Genomic DNA, 18,531 nt, shown 5'->3' on the forward strand with positions numbered 1-18,531 from the left:
TCAAATTATTTACCGATCCGAACTCGAGCATCAAATTACCTGACTCGTAAGGTTCGTGAGCCTTATCGAATTTTTATTATTTTAAAATTTTTATTATATATATATTATAATTATTAAGTATTGTTTTTATATTTTATATATTTAATTGAATCGAACTCAGACCAAACCTATTATATTTTGAGATTTTTTTAATATTTGGTGAAATTTATTCGAGTTTTCGAGTCGAACTCCAGCTATCGAACTTCGATCTTGAAATTAAAGGTTTAATCAAACTCGAAAATTAATTTTTTTAATTGAGCTGGAGCCGAACGGACAATACTCGACTCGACTTTGAAACTTTTAACTTGTAAAGCTAGCAGCCTCATCCAAAAAAAAGGAGCAGCAAATGACAAGCAAACTACCCGTTTGGAAAATATTAAAATAATTAACTTACGACATAAAATGAATAAGTGAATTATAAGTGAAAAGGAGAAAAATACTTATAAGTTAAGTAAGTGTTTGGATAATTTTACTTATAAATCAGTTTTTTTTTTGTTAAATGAACTAAAATAAATAATTATTTAATATAATTATCTTAATTCTTGAATTTTAAGTTTGGTTAACATTTAAAAATATATATTTTAAAACTGAGATTAATAAATAAGCGAAAAAATAAAATAAGTTGAGAAAAGTACGCCATTACTAAGGGCCTGTTTGGTTGTCTTGTGAAAAGTGGCTTATTCACTTATAAGCCCGTAAGTACTTATCGACGAATGTTTGTCGACCCAACTTATAAGTTGTAAATTCAAGTTATAAGCTGATAAGTTAAATGTTAGTAACGACGTATTTTTTCTCAACTTATTTTGAATTTTCATTTTCTATCAAATTTAATTTTAAAATATATGTTTTTTAAATATTAATCTAATTTAAAATTGACGAACTAAGATAGTTATATTTAAAAATCTTTTATTTTCTTTTATTTAATTAAAAAAATCTGACTTATAAGTAAAATTATCCAAACACTTATATAACTTATAAGTATTGACCTACTTACCACTTATAAGTCAATTATTTATTTTAAAATTTTCTAAACGGACACTAACATTCAACTTATCAGTTTATAAATTATAAATTCAATTTATAAGTTGTGTCAACAAACTCGTTGATAAACTGTTACGGACTTATGAGCCGTAAGAACATCTCCAACGAAGGTGCTTGCAAGGGTGCCAACATCTACGTGGTAAGCACCTTGGGGTGCCTTCCTATTGGAGAGACAATAGTGCTTAGAGATTGTCAAGAAAAGTTGCGAAACTTTTGGCAATCTCTTGGCACCCCTATTAATAGCTAAAATATATTTTGTACTAGATGCGTGTAAATTACAACTTCATTTTTTATTGTATCATATTATTTTTATTATCAAATGTGGGGACCATTTAGATAATTTGAAGATGTGCTAATTATTGGAGATAAAAGTTGTTATATTTGATATGGAAGGAAAATAAAATAAAAAATTATTATTCTTAGTAAGTTGACAAGTCTTAAGTCTGTATTGAATATGCTCTAAGTAGCTGATAAGTCTGTATTGAATATGCTCTAAGTAGCTGATAAGTTGGTTGACAAAGACGCCCCTTAGTTTTGAATAATTTGACAGATCACCTAAAATTCATGGGCGGGAAATTAGTAAAGCTAATGTTTTCAACTCAAACACCTCTCTCTCTCTCCAGCTTATCCTTCCGCCCTCAAATTTTATTCAAGAGTAAGTTTTCCATATATCAATTATCCGCCTCTACGTATACTCACGCGAACATACATCTATATTTATGATTGTACTTTTCAGTAATTTTCAGTTTAGTGCACTGTTTTTAGGGTTTCAAGTCGAACACTAATTAAAATTAGGTCTATTTTTATCTTTATCTTTTAGATCAACAGTAGATCTAGTTGCTTTCATTAGTATCCGAATCTAATATTCTGATCCATTTATAGCATTAATTCAAAATTCTTTAGTTTATAGCTGTCTAGATTACTCGCTTAGAGTGTTTTTTTTTTGATTAATTAATTAGCAGATTTGAAAAATGGGAGTTGAGAACTATCATGTGATAGAGCTTGTTGGCGAAGGCTCTTTCGGTAAGGTGTATAAAGGAAGGAGGAAGCATACTGGACAGGTAGCTATTGATTTAACTGTAATTTGCTTATGTAAGTTATAGCTTTGAATTTATGTATTTCTCGATTAATTACATTATTGTGTCATTTTGTTACAGACGGTTGCTATGAAATTTATTATGAAGCATGGGAAAACTGATAAAGACATTCAGAATCTTAGGCAGGAAATTGAGGTACTTCTTTTGGTGGTAATCGTATTAGATGATGTTATTGGTTGTTACAGAGTGTCTGGTATTTACTATGGGTTTGCCTTTTCTCAGTTGCAATATATTTATGGGTTACTTCTTGGGGAAAAACTTAATAATTGCATTTGTTTAGGCGTTCACCTATTTTATTGTGCAATCACGCCTATTGCAGACATTTTAAGTATTTATAAGAAAATTTTGGTATTTTGGTTGATGTTTGTTGTGTGAACCAACATGATGTTATGTTGAAGTGTGCAGTATGTATGGACTTTTAATCTTTTATTACATAGTTATGCCTCTGATCATATATACCACTAATACAAGTTCCCGGATGATACAGATTCTTAGGAAGTTGAAGCATGAAAATATTATTGGAATGCTGGACTCTTTCGAGAGCCCACAAGAGTTTTGTGTTGTTACAGAGTTTGCTCAAGTACTCTCTCTCTCTCTCCCCCCTCTCTCTCCACCCTTCTCTCTCTCATGCAAGCACATCGTTTAAATATTGCCCACAAATAAGAATTAATAAAATGTTGCAACTGCAGCAGCTTATATTGTTTGATGATAGATTGACTGCACTGCTAAGTGCTAACTGATTTTTGTTGAAATGCAGGGTGAATTGTTTGAGATTCTCGAGGATGACAAGTGCCTTCCAGAAGAACAAGTTCAAGCAATTGCAAAACAGTTGGTAATATTATTTGATAAGTTTTATTTGGGTAATTTCTGTCATACTGATACATAACATTTGTTGTGTGCTCCATCATTATCTCTTGTTAGATCTCCATGGACAAAGATATTGTTATGATATCTCTTTTATAGAAGTTAATTGTGCTACAATTTCAGGTGAGAGCATTGCATTACCTACACTCGAACCGCATAATTCATCGTGATATGAAACCGCAAAATATTCTTATAGGGGCCGGGTCTGTTGTTAAGGTTTGCATTTTTGAAGCTTTTATGACCTGTAGATCTTTGCGGTAGTATTTGCATTAGTTGTGTAATATTGGATTAAGATGTTTTTGTTTGAATGCATCTGGTACCTATTCTCTTAGGTAGTGCCAGCTCTTAAAATGTTTAACAGAAATGCTTTCTCTTTATGAGAGGTTGTTGCATAGTATATCCCAACCTTATGCATGCATTTATTTTTAATGCATTCAGTACCAGTTGATTCTTTAATGCGACCCATGTGTTTGAGCTTACATCAAGTCTTCCTAGGTCTTACTTGTCACTATTCTCATGCAGCTCTGTGATTTTGGTTTTGCGCGGGCAATGTCCACCAACACAGTTGTTTTGCGATCTATAAAAGGTCAGGTTGAATTTGTTACCATCTGCTTGACAGTGCTCTTAGTTTGTTACTGTGAATTTTAGTGCCTAAGTTTTCCATCTAGTTTCTGGTGACAATAGTAATAAATGGCCTAAGACTCTTTTGATGCCTTTCTTATATTCTAATTGTGTTATGATTGCTCTTTTGGAATATTATCAATTATTTCAGGTACTCCCTTATACATGGCTCCAGAATTGGTACGAGAGCAACCATACAACCATACCGCTGATTTGTGGTCTCTTGGTGTCATTTTGTATGTGTGACATCTACCCAGTGAATTTGGGTCTTTCTTGGCCAACTTTGTTTAATTAATTAATTTATCTTTTATATAGCTTTTGGTCTTGCCGTCCTGAATTTATATTAATACATACACAATAATATTTATTTTTTATTATTTAACCCTTTCAACTGTCTTTTGTTTCTCTTAATGCTACTTTTGATACTATGTTAATTTCGATATTGTTTCTATCCTTACTTGGTAAGGTGGACATTGGCTTTTGAGATATATTGTTCGTAGTTTAGTTAGATTTCTTATAGTTGTGCCTGATTGCTGGGATTGTATTTAGTATACCTGATCATGACATTGTCACTTGGCAGAATATTCATCTTCTGTTCCATTGAAAGATGGCTACACATGTTTAAAGGTTTATTTAGCACATGACTATTGACTAATCCAGTCATCAAATACATCTGAGTTCCATCAGCTGACATATATGGCCTTTTTTTTCATATACATATATCATAATACTTGTGTTCATACAGCCATAATATGCACACAGAATCAAACTGATATAGTTAGGCGCAAAATCTGCATATAAGCAGTCAAATGTTACAAACCAAAAAGTTTGTAAGTACATTCTTGTGGTGTTAGTTTACTAAAATCCGAGAATAGTGTACACCCCATTACTAAAATGATGCAGCTCGAGTAGAATTGACATTACTGAATTATGAAGCTGTCCATACTTATTTTTGTTCTTGGAAAATATTTTGTTCTTGATACTTTTTGGGGTAAATTTGATCATGGGTATTATTCAGGTATGAACTATTTGTTGGCCAACCTCCATTTTACACTAATTCAGTCTATGCACTAATCCGGCACATCATTAAGGTGCATTTACTTAAAATCTTGGTTTTATATTAAACTTTAATTGAAAGAAATCAATTCTTATATAAAAGTTCTTTTCAGGATCCAGTTAAATATCCTGAAAATATGAGCTCTAATTTTAAAAGCTTCCTCCGGGGTTTGCTTAACAAGGTTGTCACTCTTAAATCCGGTGCTAAATTATGTAATGTATCCTTTATGTTTGGTTAACATCTCGTTGTTAACCATATTATGTGGCACAGGTTCCTCAAAGCAGACTCACTTGGCCTGCTCTACTTGAACACCCATTTGTTAGGGAAACTTCCGAGGATATAGAAGCCAGGGTAAGTGATCTTTCGTTGATAATAAATTTATCATCACTATTTTAAAGATGGAACTAAATATCTGGTCATCGCCAGGAGATTCGTGCTACAACTGCTGCTGCTAGGGGATATGATGCATCTTGGAAGGGAGAAGGAAATATCCAAAAAGCTGAATTGCCCAATTCTAGTAACGATAGTGAGTTACTAATACATATCCTATATATATATTTTTTTAAATTAGAAGTTTATATAGCTAAAGAGGCCCTTGATTGTAATAGGCAAAAACCCACAATCCGTTCCTTTAACGAGAAATAGTGATTTGCATAGCCTCCAGCAAGATGTTCAATCTCAATCCAATAGTCCTAGTTCTCTGCTGGGAAATTCCTCACCAAAAGATTCACCAGGAGTTACTATTTATGAAGATAATGTTCAGTCAGGTGAGTTTCATGAGGTGTTATAAGTATTTTATCTTTTTGTCGAATTTTGCATTTTCTTGTATCATGTAGTCTTTAGAAGGCAAATAGTATTAATCCAGTATAATTTATCTCTAAGGTTTTGATAGATGGAATGTTATAAGGTCTGATAAGCGGTATGTTATAATTGACCGGTCTTCTTACTACTAGATGTGATGTATCTTAAATCCCGTGTTTCTTCCTATGAATTACCTATGAATTACTGTGGATCTCTCTCTTTATACTTTTTCTCCTGTAAAAGGTGAAACATAAAGGCCCAAGACTTATGCAACAAAATGATTCAACTTGCTACTTATCGGTTGCTCTATACTCTTTAATACTCCCCTTTTACTACTAGATTAACAACAAATAATAATTTTTTTGATAGGTGTATACTTTAATGTAGTTACTGAAAATGTTGAACAAGATGAGTGGTGAATATATAATTAATTAGTCATGGGTCCATAGGCTCATAGCTTAAATGAGTTTGGAAAAGGGGGGACATCTATTGTATGGGCTAAGAAAAAGGTAACCAGACAAAGTAAATGGGATATTCCGTGGGTATGAAATAGTGCAAAGTTGCAAGTTCGGAAGGACACCCTTAAAAGAAGATTGTTTTGAATTAAGCAGGGCTTACCGGAGTCTGACAATACCTTTCCTGTCGTGTCTTTAGTTGCGTATACCTAGATACTATTTTCTGTGCTGAGTAGAATATGAGTCGTGAGTTATTGGTAATCATGACCATTTCTGTAATTATAAAGTTTAATGCTTAATATATTGCACAGCAAGTCATATGTTGCATCAATATTCTGGTAGAGTTATACAAATCCAGTTATGTGTTCAGGTTGCCAGGTATTAGACAGATTGGAAAATAACTCCCGTACAGTTAAAGGTGCAAACGTAATTGGTCATGATAACGAGGCATTATCTGTAATTTTGCTACGATTAAAGAATGTATGCACGAATTCTCTGGATTCTGGCAGGTAAAAATACTGATATATTTGTACTTCTCATTTTATTTTTGTTGTTCGTAGTGTTGTATCTAAGCAGACATGCAAAACGAAAACTTTAGCTTCCAGGTTATGGATATGCGCACCCTTGTATTGATCTGAAATGCTTTTTTAAACCTAAAGCAATCACATTCTTTAGCAAATTATCCTCAAATTAGATATAAATTGTCTTAAGAAACCCTTGCCAATGTATGCTTCTGTTACTGCCTATAACATGTAGGAAACTCTCTTTGATTATGATTTCTCCAACTTCAGTAATTGGCACATAGCAGGGCGACTTTAAATGCTTTTGAGGGCCCAGCGCCCCTCCCCCCTAAAAGAAACAATTCTGCATTATGCTCCTTAATTATGATATCTGCAACATTACTTTTACAATCTGGAATGTAATAGTACAATTTCAAATGTTGCTTATGGCCAGCTCCCCCCACCCCACCGAAAGAAAAATACGCAAAGTTCTCTTTGTTTCCTAGTGTTTTTCTATTACAAATAATAATAATTTGCTACTAATTCCCCCCCGCAGGGATCAAGATATCATATGTTTCAATCAGTCACTGAGAATTCTTTCGAATCTAGTAGCTGCTAGTTCTATTAATTATAGTGGTGTACTCGATGAAATAATATCGGAACTTCTTAGTGCCACTGCTAGTCTGGCAAACCTAAAGTTAACAGATAGAAATGACTTGATGGCAAAGGTAAGCTTCCTTGTATACTTTTACAGTGTTTTCTTCTTATTACTTAATCTTACTGTAAAGATATTTATTTTTAGCTTTACCAGTAGTCATTATTAGTTTTATCTTTTTCTTTAGAGTATAGGGAAAACATATGTTAAATCTAGTGGTTTGTTATTATTTTTAAGAACTAAAAGACTAGTAACTTGTTTAATAGCGTTATGTATCAGAGGTATGTTCCACTATTTCCGGAGCTCCCTTGCATGTTTTTTCTTCTCAGTGGCTTCTTATCCTCATCAGTAGGATATTGTTTTCTGCCATAAAGTCTGGTGTTCAAGAGTAAAACAAACTAAAATTCTTTTGAACTGCTTAAACTTTAGACTTCCAAGTAATGTAAAATATACAAACTTATATTTAACTTCAGAATCTGCAACACTGATAACAGTAAAGAATTTTCCTTTTGGTGCAAGACAAGAGGTTCACTGCTAAATTAAGCTCTGCATTTATTTTCCTTACATCACCTTCTTTATAGGTTTAGGTTCACAGTTATCTTAAAATATGATTACATGTTGACAAATTTAAATTCTGTTATATTTGCAGAGTTTGTTGCTCACTAAAAAGTTAATAGATAACTATAGTGACACTATTGGGGGTTCGTATGTGAAGCACTGGATTTCCTTGGTAGAATTGTTTCCAAAGGTATGTATCATTCCTCAGTATGTATCATTCCTCAGTGTTGATGTTCATAGCTTCATTAGCAGAACATGCTTTTAGCTTCTGTGTTTTTTTTTTAATTTTGCAGGTTGTTGATTCCACTGATGATTCATCTGGAAGACTTTTATATGAGTCCACAGCTTGCATTACAGCTGTGTTATCGAAAGCAGCTCAGAGCCTCAATACATCTGCACTGGCTGTAACATCTGAGACGGTTTCAGGTCCTTCAGTAGTTATTGAAACTGTAAAGCAAATTTTGGATCATGCTAAAGTCTCGAATTTAGTAGAATTTTTATGTTTATGCATGGCGAATTCTGGCTCAAGCTTGATATCTGGCTCATCAAATTTGTTGCGTGCTGCTTGTGAAGCGTGCCGGTCCCTTTGGTCACTAATTGATGCTTTGGAACTCCTTTATATCAAAGAAAATACCCATTTATTTCCCCTGTACTCTTTGCGGAGCCTTTCCTTACACCGACTCGAGATAAAAAATCACGAACAAGGTTCATTGATTGGGATAGAAGCAACAATAGTAATTGATGCGGTGACAAGATCATTCCTCCGGTCAAAAGCCATACAGGTTTCTTTTTACTACTGTCTACGTCAACGCGTTGCTGAGCCTGGTCTTTTTGCTGGTACTCAGGTAGTAATTGCATGTTAAGCAGTATTCTACTTTACCTTCTGCATACACCACTCACAGCTGCACATGGATATCGTTTTTTTTCAGAGGTAGACTTACCTTTACATAGATCTTTTTCTAAATAAAATTTCCTGAAGAGTGTCAACCAACAACCTTACAAGTTCTACATGTTCTGTTGGGGGCTATTAGTAATTTGGTTTAGTACACTGTTCTAATTTTACTAATATGCATAAAGAAAAGTATGTGTATAAGGTATTAAGGTTTTTTTTATCTATTTTTTGTCCATGTTGAATTAAAGTTCTAAGATTTGCATTTAGAAAAGGAAGATGTTAACATGTTCAAAGTTTGTTTACTGTTTCCTGTATACCAGATGTTTAATGTAGTACCATACATTTATCCATAAATTACATCCTCTCAAAGCACATAGTAATTTAAGCTTTTATTCAAGCAAATTTAATACTAATGTTTCATGTTTCAGCTGATCTTGAGGTGCTGTCTCCATAGTAGCTCTATTTCAAGCATTCTCTGTGGTCTACCTAGTTCTCTGCCTGCAACGAAAGTTGTCAGTGGGGGAGGAGATGGTACTATAGTTTCAGAGATATTTTCTATACTATCTCTTTGTGCATCCTCTTACAGAGATGCACAAACTGCAGACACAAATAATCTGAAGTGCAAATTAGGAAATCCAGGTATCCTGGTTCTTCATTCTTGCCTTGTCCTTGCAACTGTTGCACAATGCTTGAAATCTTCTGGAAGAAATTCCCCAGTGTTTATGCTTACTTCAATACCAAAAAAGCAACTTTCCAGGCTTTCTGTTCTTGCTCACCATATTTCTTTAGATGATAGAACACAAAATTCCTTTCAACCTCGTTGTTCCTCTTCCATGCTAGCTCTTGCATCTATTATGTCCCTTGAAACCGGTGTATCAAGTGAATCTTTCATTTCGGAGATAGCTGTGCCATTAATCCCTCGTACTGCCACACTGTGTGACAACCTAAAAATACTATCAGTGGATGAAAATGGAATGATACCCACAATACAGAACGGTATGCTTTCATATTGGCATGGATTTAGGGACGGGTGTGTAGGTTTGCTGGAAGCTAGATTAAAATGGGGAGGAGCATTAGCTGTTCAACAGTTGTGTGCAAGTGGTATCCCTCAGCTTCTTATCACTTTGCTAGCTAACAGTATTTCAGATGTTTCTGTACAAGGAACTGATTTTACAAAAGACCAAATCGCATTATCACCTGTTGGTGTCGTCTGGACAATTTCCTCTATATGTCAGTGCCTTTCTGGTGGAGCCGTAACCTTTCGTCAGATTCTGCTTAAGAGTGAACATGTCAAGTTCATTTCTGATTTGATAACTGATGTACATCTCAACCTAGTAAGGTGTTGGACTGGACCTGGTGGAGGAAAGACAGGGGTTAGGGACACAATAAATGCAGTCATTGATCTCTTGGCATTTCCATTTGTTGCAATACAAAGTGCACCAGGCTTGGCATCTGCTACTGCCTCTGTTAATGGGGGCTTTGTTCTTAACATAAGCTCTCCCGGTGGAAGGATTTGCGCCGAGGATAAGGATATGGTAAAAGCCATAGAAGCAAGCTTGGGAAAATACATTCAAATCCTTCTGGAGGTGAATCTTTTAAACATCTTATTTCTTTTAGAAATTTAGTTGCTTTATCCTTGCTTAGGGTGTAAGCGAATAGAGCCAACCTGAGCTGAACGCTGCCAGGCTTGAGTTCGAGATGGTCTAAGAAGTTCTGGCTCAAGTTTTACGCAGCCTTAAATTTCAAGCTTGAAGCCCGGCTTGGCAAAAGTTTGATATGTTCGAGCGAGCTGAAAATCTCGAATTGATTCTACTAATACTGACAAAAGTGCCAGTATGATAAGTCCGGCCCGAGTTTGACTCGATTAGATATGTAAAATATGTACTCCCGTCGTTTTTGTTGTCTACTATTCCCATATTCCCTGTCCCAAAATAATTGTCCAATTTGATACATATGGTAAATAAAAAGCGAATATAAGTTAAATAAGAAGTACATAGCTTAAGCTCGATAGATAGCTTGAGCTCGGCGCTCGAGTAGCTAACGAGCTGTTTGACTCATTTATACCCCCTATGACCTTGCTCTCTCACAAGGCATTGAGTGATCAAGATACCTCTCTGAGTACACTCTGTCCCATATTTTCTGTCGATTGCATTGAGTGATCAAGATACCTCTCTGAGTACACTCTGTCCCATATTTTCTGCCTGAATCGACGTTTTCTTTTGTTTGTGCTTTATTAAAAATGAGAAAGTATTATTTACTTAACAACTTTTTTGTTGTCAATTTGGAAATTTATAGCTCATAGTAGACCAAATGTAGTTCCTTATAGTCACTCTCTCCGGTGTTTACAAAAATATAAAATCAGGCAGAAGAATTTGGAAGGAGAGAGGAATAACAAACCAGGAATTGGTTTCAATTTACTACAGAGATTCTTGTTTGATGATATAATCTTAACTTATTTGTATGTGTGGTATGCTAGTCTAATAATTTGATTTAGTATTGTTTGTCTTTGATGCTAATGATATTATCTTTTAAGTTCACATGTAAATGGAACGGTGAAGCATAATGATAAAATTTATGTCAGACTCGAGGACTTGCTAATTTTATATCTTCAATATAGTTTGATCTTTTAAAGTTTTTTGCTCTTATAGAGTAGTTTGTGATGTTACAGGCTGGAGTACCAGGCTATATTCTTCGGTGCTTGGAACACTTGGAATTAAAAGATTGTACACGGCTTGTTGCATTTCTTGCTAAAATGACAGGCCACCGTCCCCTGGTTGTGCAACTCATAGGCAAAGGATTATTGGATGCAGCCAGAATGAGAAGGTTGTTTGATAGATCGTCCCCAAGAGAAGTCACAATGGATGTTTTAATGATAGTTTCAGATCTTGCCCGTATGGACAAAGTATGTTTCTGGCCAATTCTTTATGATAATTTTTACAGACTTGTTCTTATGTGTTTGGTAAACTATTGACTGTCAACATTGCTCACTTCTATATGTTATGCCTCTCTTGTATGAATGACACTGATACTAAAATATGGGAAAGTGATTTCTATCAACAAAAATTTGAACCCTGGACACTGTAAAATAATCCTCCACCGTTTTTTTTCCTGTAAGTCTGCAATTAATCCCTTGTCTTCTGGATCTTAGTGAAAAACTTTTGGCCATGTTTCTTAGGTCACCCTTTTACTCTTTTGTGAATGCCTAGATTCATAATCTCTGCTTACCAAATCTGTGCACATATAGGTCTACGTCGCATATGACCAATTTAAAACAAACAATGCTCTTGCATATTTTCTTTTATGTAAGCTACCCCCACCTGAGCCCAAATGTCTTTTTTTTTCTTCTAATTATTCCCTATTCGCGTGGCTAAACATACAATAAAGCATGCATGTGTCAAAGGGCAAATACTAAAAGAAAAGGTAAAAAAAAGTTTTTGTCTATGTATATTAACAAATAATTAAAACATAAATCTAAATGTGAATGTAGGTCTTCTATGAACATCTTGATGGGGCAGAAATCTTGCCGTTCTTAAAGGATTTTCTTACCCACGAAGATCCCAATGTTCGCGCAAAGACTTGCAGTGCTATAGGGAATATGTGTCGGCATAGCTCTTATTTCTATAGTTTACTGGTGAGTTACTTGAATTGTTTGTGATGAGAATAGGACATTAAAATAAAAAACTGGCCGGATCATTCTTTTGTTTCTGACTATATGAACTTATTATTTAATTGTAGGCAAAACATCATATTATTAATCTTATTATTGATCGATGTGCTGATCCAGACAAAAGAACAAGGAAATTTGCTTGTTTTGCAGTAAGAGTTTTTAACGAGCTCCCTGATTTTATTAGGTTCAAACCTGTTTCAATATAATTTACCTAACACCTAATTTATTTTCTAGATTGGAAATGCTGCGTATCACAATGACTACTTGTATGATGAGCTTAAAAGATCTATACCACAACTAGCAAATTTGCTGCTCTCTGCAGAGGAAGACAAAACAAAAGCAAATGCTGCAGGTGCTCTGAGTAATCTTGTGCGCAATTCAAACAAGCTTTGTGAGGATATTGTTTCCAAAGGAGCCATTCAGGTATACGTGCACATCAGTTCTGAAGTTGTAATTTTCTGAATTAAGACGTATATATGTTTTACCTTGACAAACTCACCCCCAAGAATAGAAATCTAGGAAAAATAGCAATATAAGGAGGTTATGCTTGTAGTAGTTTATTTCCTCAAATTGTTTGTTTTTGCCCCAATTTTGCTAATATTTGGGAAGTTCAATTAATAGTTGAATGTCATCATTTCACTTGATACTTCGTATGTAGTAGATAAATGGAAAAATGTGCTCTTTTACTCACGACTGAATGATAAAAATTAAAATAGTTGTTTCATAGCAAGAGAACGTAATCAGGCGGCAAGTCCACACCGTTTCTCCTCTGTTGTATGATTTTTTTGTGGTTTTGCATTTCAGGCTCTACTAAAGTTGGTTGCAGATTGTTCCTTGGTTGCTTTGAATCCGAATAGGAGAGATGCCATAAACGAATCACCTTTAAAGATTGCTATGTTCTCATTGGCCAAAATGTGTGCTCATCTGCCTTGTAGACAATTTTTGCGTTCATCAGAGCTCTACTCTGTTATCGGGCGCCTTAGACAGTCTCCAGAATCAACAATTTCTAATTATGCATCAGTCATTCTCAGTAAGACGTCTGAAACTTGAAAGAGGAGAGGTGAAACCAGAATTGCTTCATTGCATCTGTTCCACTATCTTCTCAACACCAGCTGCTTTGGAAATGCTCCCCTTCACGATTTTCTTCTTCTGCAGATTGAATGCAGCGCAGCTTTAATACATCAAAGCTTGTATATAAGTTGTGTTCACATTGCCTTTATTTTTTCCCCTCTCACAGAGAGAACAATTTGTGAAGGGGAAATGATTTGGAAATGATTTGGATATAAGTTGTGTCCACATTGCCTTTTTTCCCTCTCACAGAGAGAACAATTTGTGACAGTCTTTACTGCTAGTGAGCCTAAAATTTGATTGGGAAGAAGCAACTTGCTTTTATATAAAGTTTACATAGCTATACTTCCAACATCTTTTCTCCATTCCTCTTTGAATGTCATATTTATGAAAACATGCGAGAGAAACTGCCAGATTATCAAACAAGTAACCAAATGCCATTTACAGATACACTCCCAACTTAAAAGGCATTTGGTAGGATTTGTCAATGAGGACATCTGTTGAATAGGGTTAATTATCAAGTTGATCATTATATAATTAATAAAATTTTAAATTTATCATCGACAATTTCGGAGTATCAAATTTGCCACTTTCAAGTAGTTGGGTCTCAAATTTGGCCATTTTTCAAGTTGGTCAATGACATTTCAAATTTATTATTGAAAATTAGCATTTTTGTGTGAAAAAATGGCCAATTTGAGATCCCGAATTAATCGGTGGTATATTTGATATTTCGCTAGTTATATAGTGGTAAATTTAATGCTTAACCCCGGCTGAATATGTTTTTAACTGATCAGTTCTTATTTTCTGGAAAAAATGTTGAATGCAAAAGGTGTTTTTAAAATATGAGACACGGAATCTGGAATTCTTTGATGATCTAGTTAAATTGGTGTGTTAAATTTTGTTGCTTGAAACTTGAATTATATTTATGCTTTTAGAAACTTGAGTTGAATAACTTTCTTATATCATACACTGTCGCCCTATCGTTTCTCTGTGAACCTGTGAGAGTTGGCGAACCGACAAGAAAAGGGTGTTGATAAGGATAGCATTTTGTACTTGGTAAATGGAAAGAAAGACTCTTGAGGCTGAGGTCTGTAAAGAATGATACAGAACTTGCACCAGTTTCACCACAAATTAATTTTAAGTTCGAACATTTTATAAATGTAAGGATGAAGACTAAGATTAAAATTTCGTTATATATGATATATTAAGTGTACTTCATTATAGCAATCATTTTTTTCCCAGCAAACAGTTTCTCCCATGTATTAATAGCATTAACACATTACACATCCCTATCAAGGAGCAATATCCAGGGGATGACCCGAAAAACAATAAAAAACTACAAGAAACTCTTAAGCGGGGTAATCGACACTTCAAGGAGCAAACCAAAGATTACACCCTATCATAACTATTTATTACTTCACTTGTCAAATTTATCGCTGGCAGTTATCTTCAAGCTTCTGCAGTATTATAACTAGTTATTACTTCACTTGTCAAATTTATCGCTGGCAGTTATCTTCAAGCTTCTGCAGTATTATAACTAGTTATTACTTCACTTCTCAAATTTATCGCTGGCAGTTATCTTCAAGCTTCTGCAGTGCTGATCTTTCCTTCATCACCTGTCCATCAGTAAAAAGCATTAAGTATAAATACTATGGATACAGTATTAAGCTGAAGTGCTCAAACTAAAAAAAAGGTAATTTGAGAATGTTGTACTGCAACCATTGCAGATAAAGCAGATATGGCCTCACCTTACCAGTCTCATCAGCAGTGTTGTTTGAAATTTTTAGCTTCTCTTTCAACATCTTGGTCAACTCCCTGAGACTTTTATCATGCAACTTATTTTTCTTTGTTTCCTCTTCTGTCGGTTCAAATTTCATTCCATTGCGATCAATGTTTTCCTTGTCATCTGAAATACAGTTCAATCCTTTGACAGATGGTGTCTTTGTAACAGGCTTGTTCTCTGTTTCACCAGAAGAAACAAAGGGATCAACAGAACTAATTTCTGTTCCGGTAGCAATTTCTTTAGGATAATGTTTGTTGATAATATCGGCCTTGGACTTCTCAGAGTCCAATTCATCTTTTGTCTTATCAGCATTTTCTTTAGGATCATTGTTGTCAAGAATGTCATCCTTGGGCTCATCAGAATAAGTCACATGTTCTTCAACAAGATATGAATCACCACAGCCTGACAACTCTGCAGTAGCTAAAGCAACTGATTTTAAGTTCTTGTTGGTTTCATATTCTTCGCCAGACCCCAACTCCAATTGCTCATGGGAATTGTCAGAGTCCATCAAAGATATTTCTACTGTAAAAATTAGTCAGATCAGATTCGGTAATCACTTCATGTAAGAATAATATACCTCCGTTGATAAACAAAAGTAAACAAATAACCGTGACAAGCATATACCAATTATAATTGAACATCTTAACGAACCTATTACATAAGGGTGAAAAACAAAAGTATACCTTTACCATCCTCATCCTCAATCATCATATTGTTGGCATTCACTTCATGAACAAAATGTGTTTCATCAAGAGCATCAAAACACTGTTCTGACTTTTCTTTCCGTTCATCAACTACAATTTCCTGAGCATCATCTTCTACTACTTCCACTCCACTTTCTGGTGTTGTCTCATCTGGTTTTGTTTGCTCATGCAAATTCTCATTGTCCATTGGATACCCTAGAACTGTAAACAGAAGTCATATGAGATATCATTGCATGCACTTAAATAAACTATGCCATAAATATATAAAATCCTGGTCAAGAACAAATTACAACAATTGAACACCATTACCACTTTAAGATAGGACAGAAAAACTTACCCTTGTTCTCATCGGCAACAGACTGTGATTCATCAAGTTGCTTGGATTCTTCTCCAAGTTCATCAACTATCTCCTCCTGAACATCACCTTGTTTTTCATTCTCAATCACCAAGCTCTTAGTACTACTGTCTTCTTGAAAAGTATTCACCACATCAAGAGCTTCATTGTCTTCCAAATTGTTTACCGTTGCCACCACATCAGATTTGTCAACTGGCTCTTGCAACACTACTTCTGCATCATTACCTGAGTAATGGATGTATCAAAGACACAAAGATTAAAAAATGAAGTTATACTTCTGCAAATCTATGCTTTCCATATAATCAGATCATTTGACAACAGAAAAAAACAATTACTTGCAGATATATGAAGTACAGTTCTATTACTACTACCCTTGAATCTGAAGAGCAAATGCAATTTAACCCTACAAAAACTCATTAAGAATACAACAAAAGTAGAAAATAAACAAACATACCAGACAAGTTCTTGTTATCAGAACCATCTCCCAGATCAATTCTCGAAAGCTCTGTAACAAGTGCGTCCATCTTCTCTTTTTTCTCCTCCCCATGTTTGTTCTCTGTCAACCTTGCAGACCTCCTGGTACTGTAAACTCTCTGTACAGTACTCACTTCCTTCACACTACTCTTGCGAGCCACCTGACTTCTCCGGCTAGAGGCAGCCAAAGCCGGAGTACCAGTCACACCTTTCTTTTCCACATCCCCGATTCCCTCACTCTCAGTCTTCGGTAATTCTACTGTCTTCCTGCTGCTACGAATAGCAGAAGTCTTCGATTCGTGCATAATGTCATCGGAAATAACTCTTCTGGTGGTAAGCCTAGTACCTTTTGCCATCGGTTGTACACTCTCAGATGCATTTGCAATTGGCTTGCTCTGGGTACTAGCCCTTGGTCCCGTACGAGGAACCTTGGCCGCAGTCAGTGCCTTCCTTTCCGGTGACCTATTCAAAAAATCTTCAAGCCCTTCAACCTAACACAAAACACAGTCAAAAACAAAATTAGTACATGATACACATAATCTGCAAACAATTACATAATATAAAACATTCAAATCAGTACACTATAAATTAATATAAAATATGTAAAATCAAAAGAGTTTTGAGTTTTGATGATAATAAACAAATGATATGGGGAGATTTAAGAAGAGTCAAAATGAAAATCAGTAGATCTTAAACATAAAACACGAAACAATTCATATATAAAAAAAACAATTAAATCAAATGAGTAGACACATATAAAATCGAAATAGATTGGTGATTGAAAACACACGGTATGGAGAGAAGAGAGAGCATCAGCCATAGCAACATTAGTGATATTAGCTGGAATAGCATTGAGCTTGCATAGAGCTTGGAGATCTCTTCTTGGGAGGCTATGAAAATCCATTTGAATTGGGGTTTGAAAATAGAAATGCACACAAGGTGTTTGTTGAAATGCTTAGAATATGCGGAGGCTTGGTTTTGATCAAGTAAATTACCAAGCTTTAAAGGGTCTATATATAGTGTGTGTGTAGGGGTTGGTTTGTACAAACCCTTCCTTGCCGACCGTTGGAGGTGGTACATTTTGAATTTTGGGATCTTTCTTTTTCAATTAACGGGAGCGTCTATTGTGTATGGGCTCAAACAAATATAGTAATGGGCCTTGTCTTAATCCAAATTGTGCCAATTTGGTCCAACACTATTTTTGACAAGGCTGAGTGACAGCCTGTTTGCCTCTCCTTTTAATATATTTCATCCCACGTTAAGTTTTTTTTTTGCTAAATAAAATTTTTAATGAAAAAAGGAATAAATACAGACTAAAAGGTGCACAGTGCATACAATTACTAAGAGGTAAAACTCGAACACAACTCGGGCGGAACATTCGGTCATTTCAATTAAAAATTAAATCAAACCAAATTAATTGAAAATTGAAATGCTTATTTTTCAAAATCGAACTGATTTTATGTATAAATCAAATTAAAATATTTCAGTTTACTCGGTTCGATTTCATAAAACTGAAATATTTTTAAAAAATTGTATTTTATAATTACAAATATAAATGCATACAAGAAATATCTATAATATCTTAACGATAACTAGCATAAACTCCCACAAATTTGAACTAAAAAGGGTACTTCAGTAAATATAAATAAGACCCATGATTTTGTAATTTGACCAATGGATCGAATCATTTTCCTAAACATGTTATTTTCTATACAAATCAGTCTAGATCCATGAACTATCCAATACTAAAATGGGTTTATAATAATAATATAAATTAAGAAATACTTCCCTAGTGTTATTCCTTAACAATCTAACAATAGAATTACAAGGGGGGGTTGAATGTAATTTTTGGTTTGTTTATCTTTGAAAACGAAGAAAATTATTTACCAAAGTATATCAG

General features: G+C 34.6%; 2 protein-coding genes across 7 annotated transcripts; one reads left to right on the top strand and one right to left on the bottom strand.

Moving 5' to 3' along the window:
• The first annotated feature begins 1,586 nt into the window (after positions 1 to 1,586).
• On the top strand, positions 1,587 to 13,538 carry LOC141713048 (serine/threonine-protein kinase TIO). Of its 4 annotated transcripts, none has more exons than XM_074516257.1 (23): positions 1,587 to 1,735; positions 2,043 to 2,141; positions 2,238 to 2,312; positions 2,665 to 2,757; positions 2,935 to 3,009; positions 3,165 to 3,257; positions 3,564 to 3,627; positions 3,814 to 3,898; positions 4,681 to 4,753; positions 4,832 to 4,900; positions 4,990 to 5,070; positions 5,146 to 5,245; positions 5,328 to 5,486; positions 6,334 to 6,484; positions 7,032 to 7,203; positions 7,780 to 7,878; positions 7,982 to 8,533; positions 9,009 to 10,166; positions 11,249 to 11,482; positions 12,068 to 12,211; positions 12,316 to 12,396; positions 12,482 to 12,670; positions 13,052 to 13,538. In XM_074516257.1, exons 2-23 carry the CDS (start codon positions 2,052 to 2,054, stop codon positions 13,295 to 13,297), a joined length of 4,083 nt encoding a protein of 1,360 aa, XP_074372358.1. In that variant the 5' UTR covers positions 1,587 to 1,735; positions 2,043 to 2,051; the 3' UTR covers positions 13,298 to 13,538. The 4 variants fall into 4 exon arrangements, with proteins under 4 accessions (XP_074372358.1, XP_074372361.1, XP_074372359.1 ...); XM_074516260.1 differs by having other exon boundaries at positions 6,346 to 6,484; XM_074516258.1 differs by having other exon boundaries at positions 1,591 to 1,735; positions 2,040 to 2,141.
• A 951-nt stretch (positions 13,539 to 14,489) lies between these two features.
• On the bottom strand, positions 14,490 to 17,626 carry LOC141713049 (uncharacterized). 3 transcript variants are annotated; one of them, XM_074516262.1, is made up of 6 exons: positions 17,422 to 17,626; positions 16,612 to 17,122; positions 16,140 to 16,382; positions 15,782 to 16,003; positions 15,064 to 15,617; positions 14,490 to 14,931 (listed from the first exon to the last, which is right to left on the bottom strand). In XM_074516262.1, the coding sequence occupies exons 1-6, from the start codon at positions 17,533 to 17,535 to the stop codon at positions 14,878 to 14,880; spliced, it is 1,698 nt and encodes a 565-aa protein (XP_074372363.1). In that variant the 5' UTR covers positions 17,536 to 17,626; the 3' UTR covers positions 14,490 to 14,877. The 3 variants fall into 3 exon arrangements, with proteins under 3 accessions (XP_074372363.1, XP_074372364.1, XP_074372362.1); XM_074516263.1 differs by having other exon boundaries at positions 15,069 to 15,620; XM_074516261.1 differs by having other exon boundaries at positions 15,064 to 15,620.
• Between the last annotated feature and the right edge of the window lie 905 nt (positions 17,627 to 18,531).

This window comes from Apium graveolens, chromosome 3, assembly GCF_009905375.1.
Source record: "Apium graveolens cultivar Ventura chromosome 3, ASM990537v1, whole genome shotgun sequence".
NCBI classification, from domain to species: Eukaryota; Viridiplantae; Streptophyta; class Magnoliopsida; order Apiales; family Apiaceae; genus Apium; species Apium graveolens.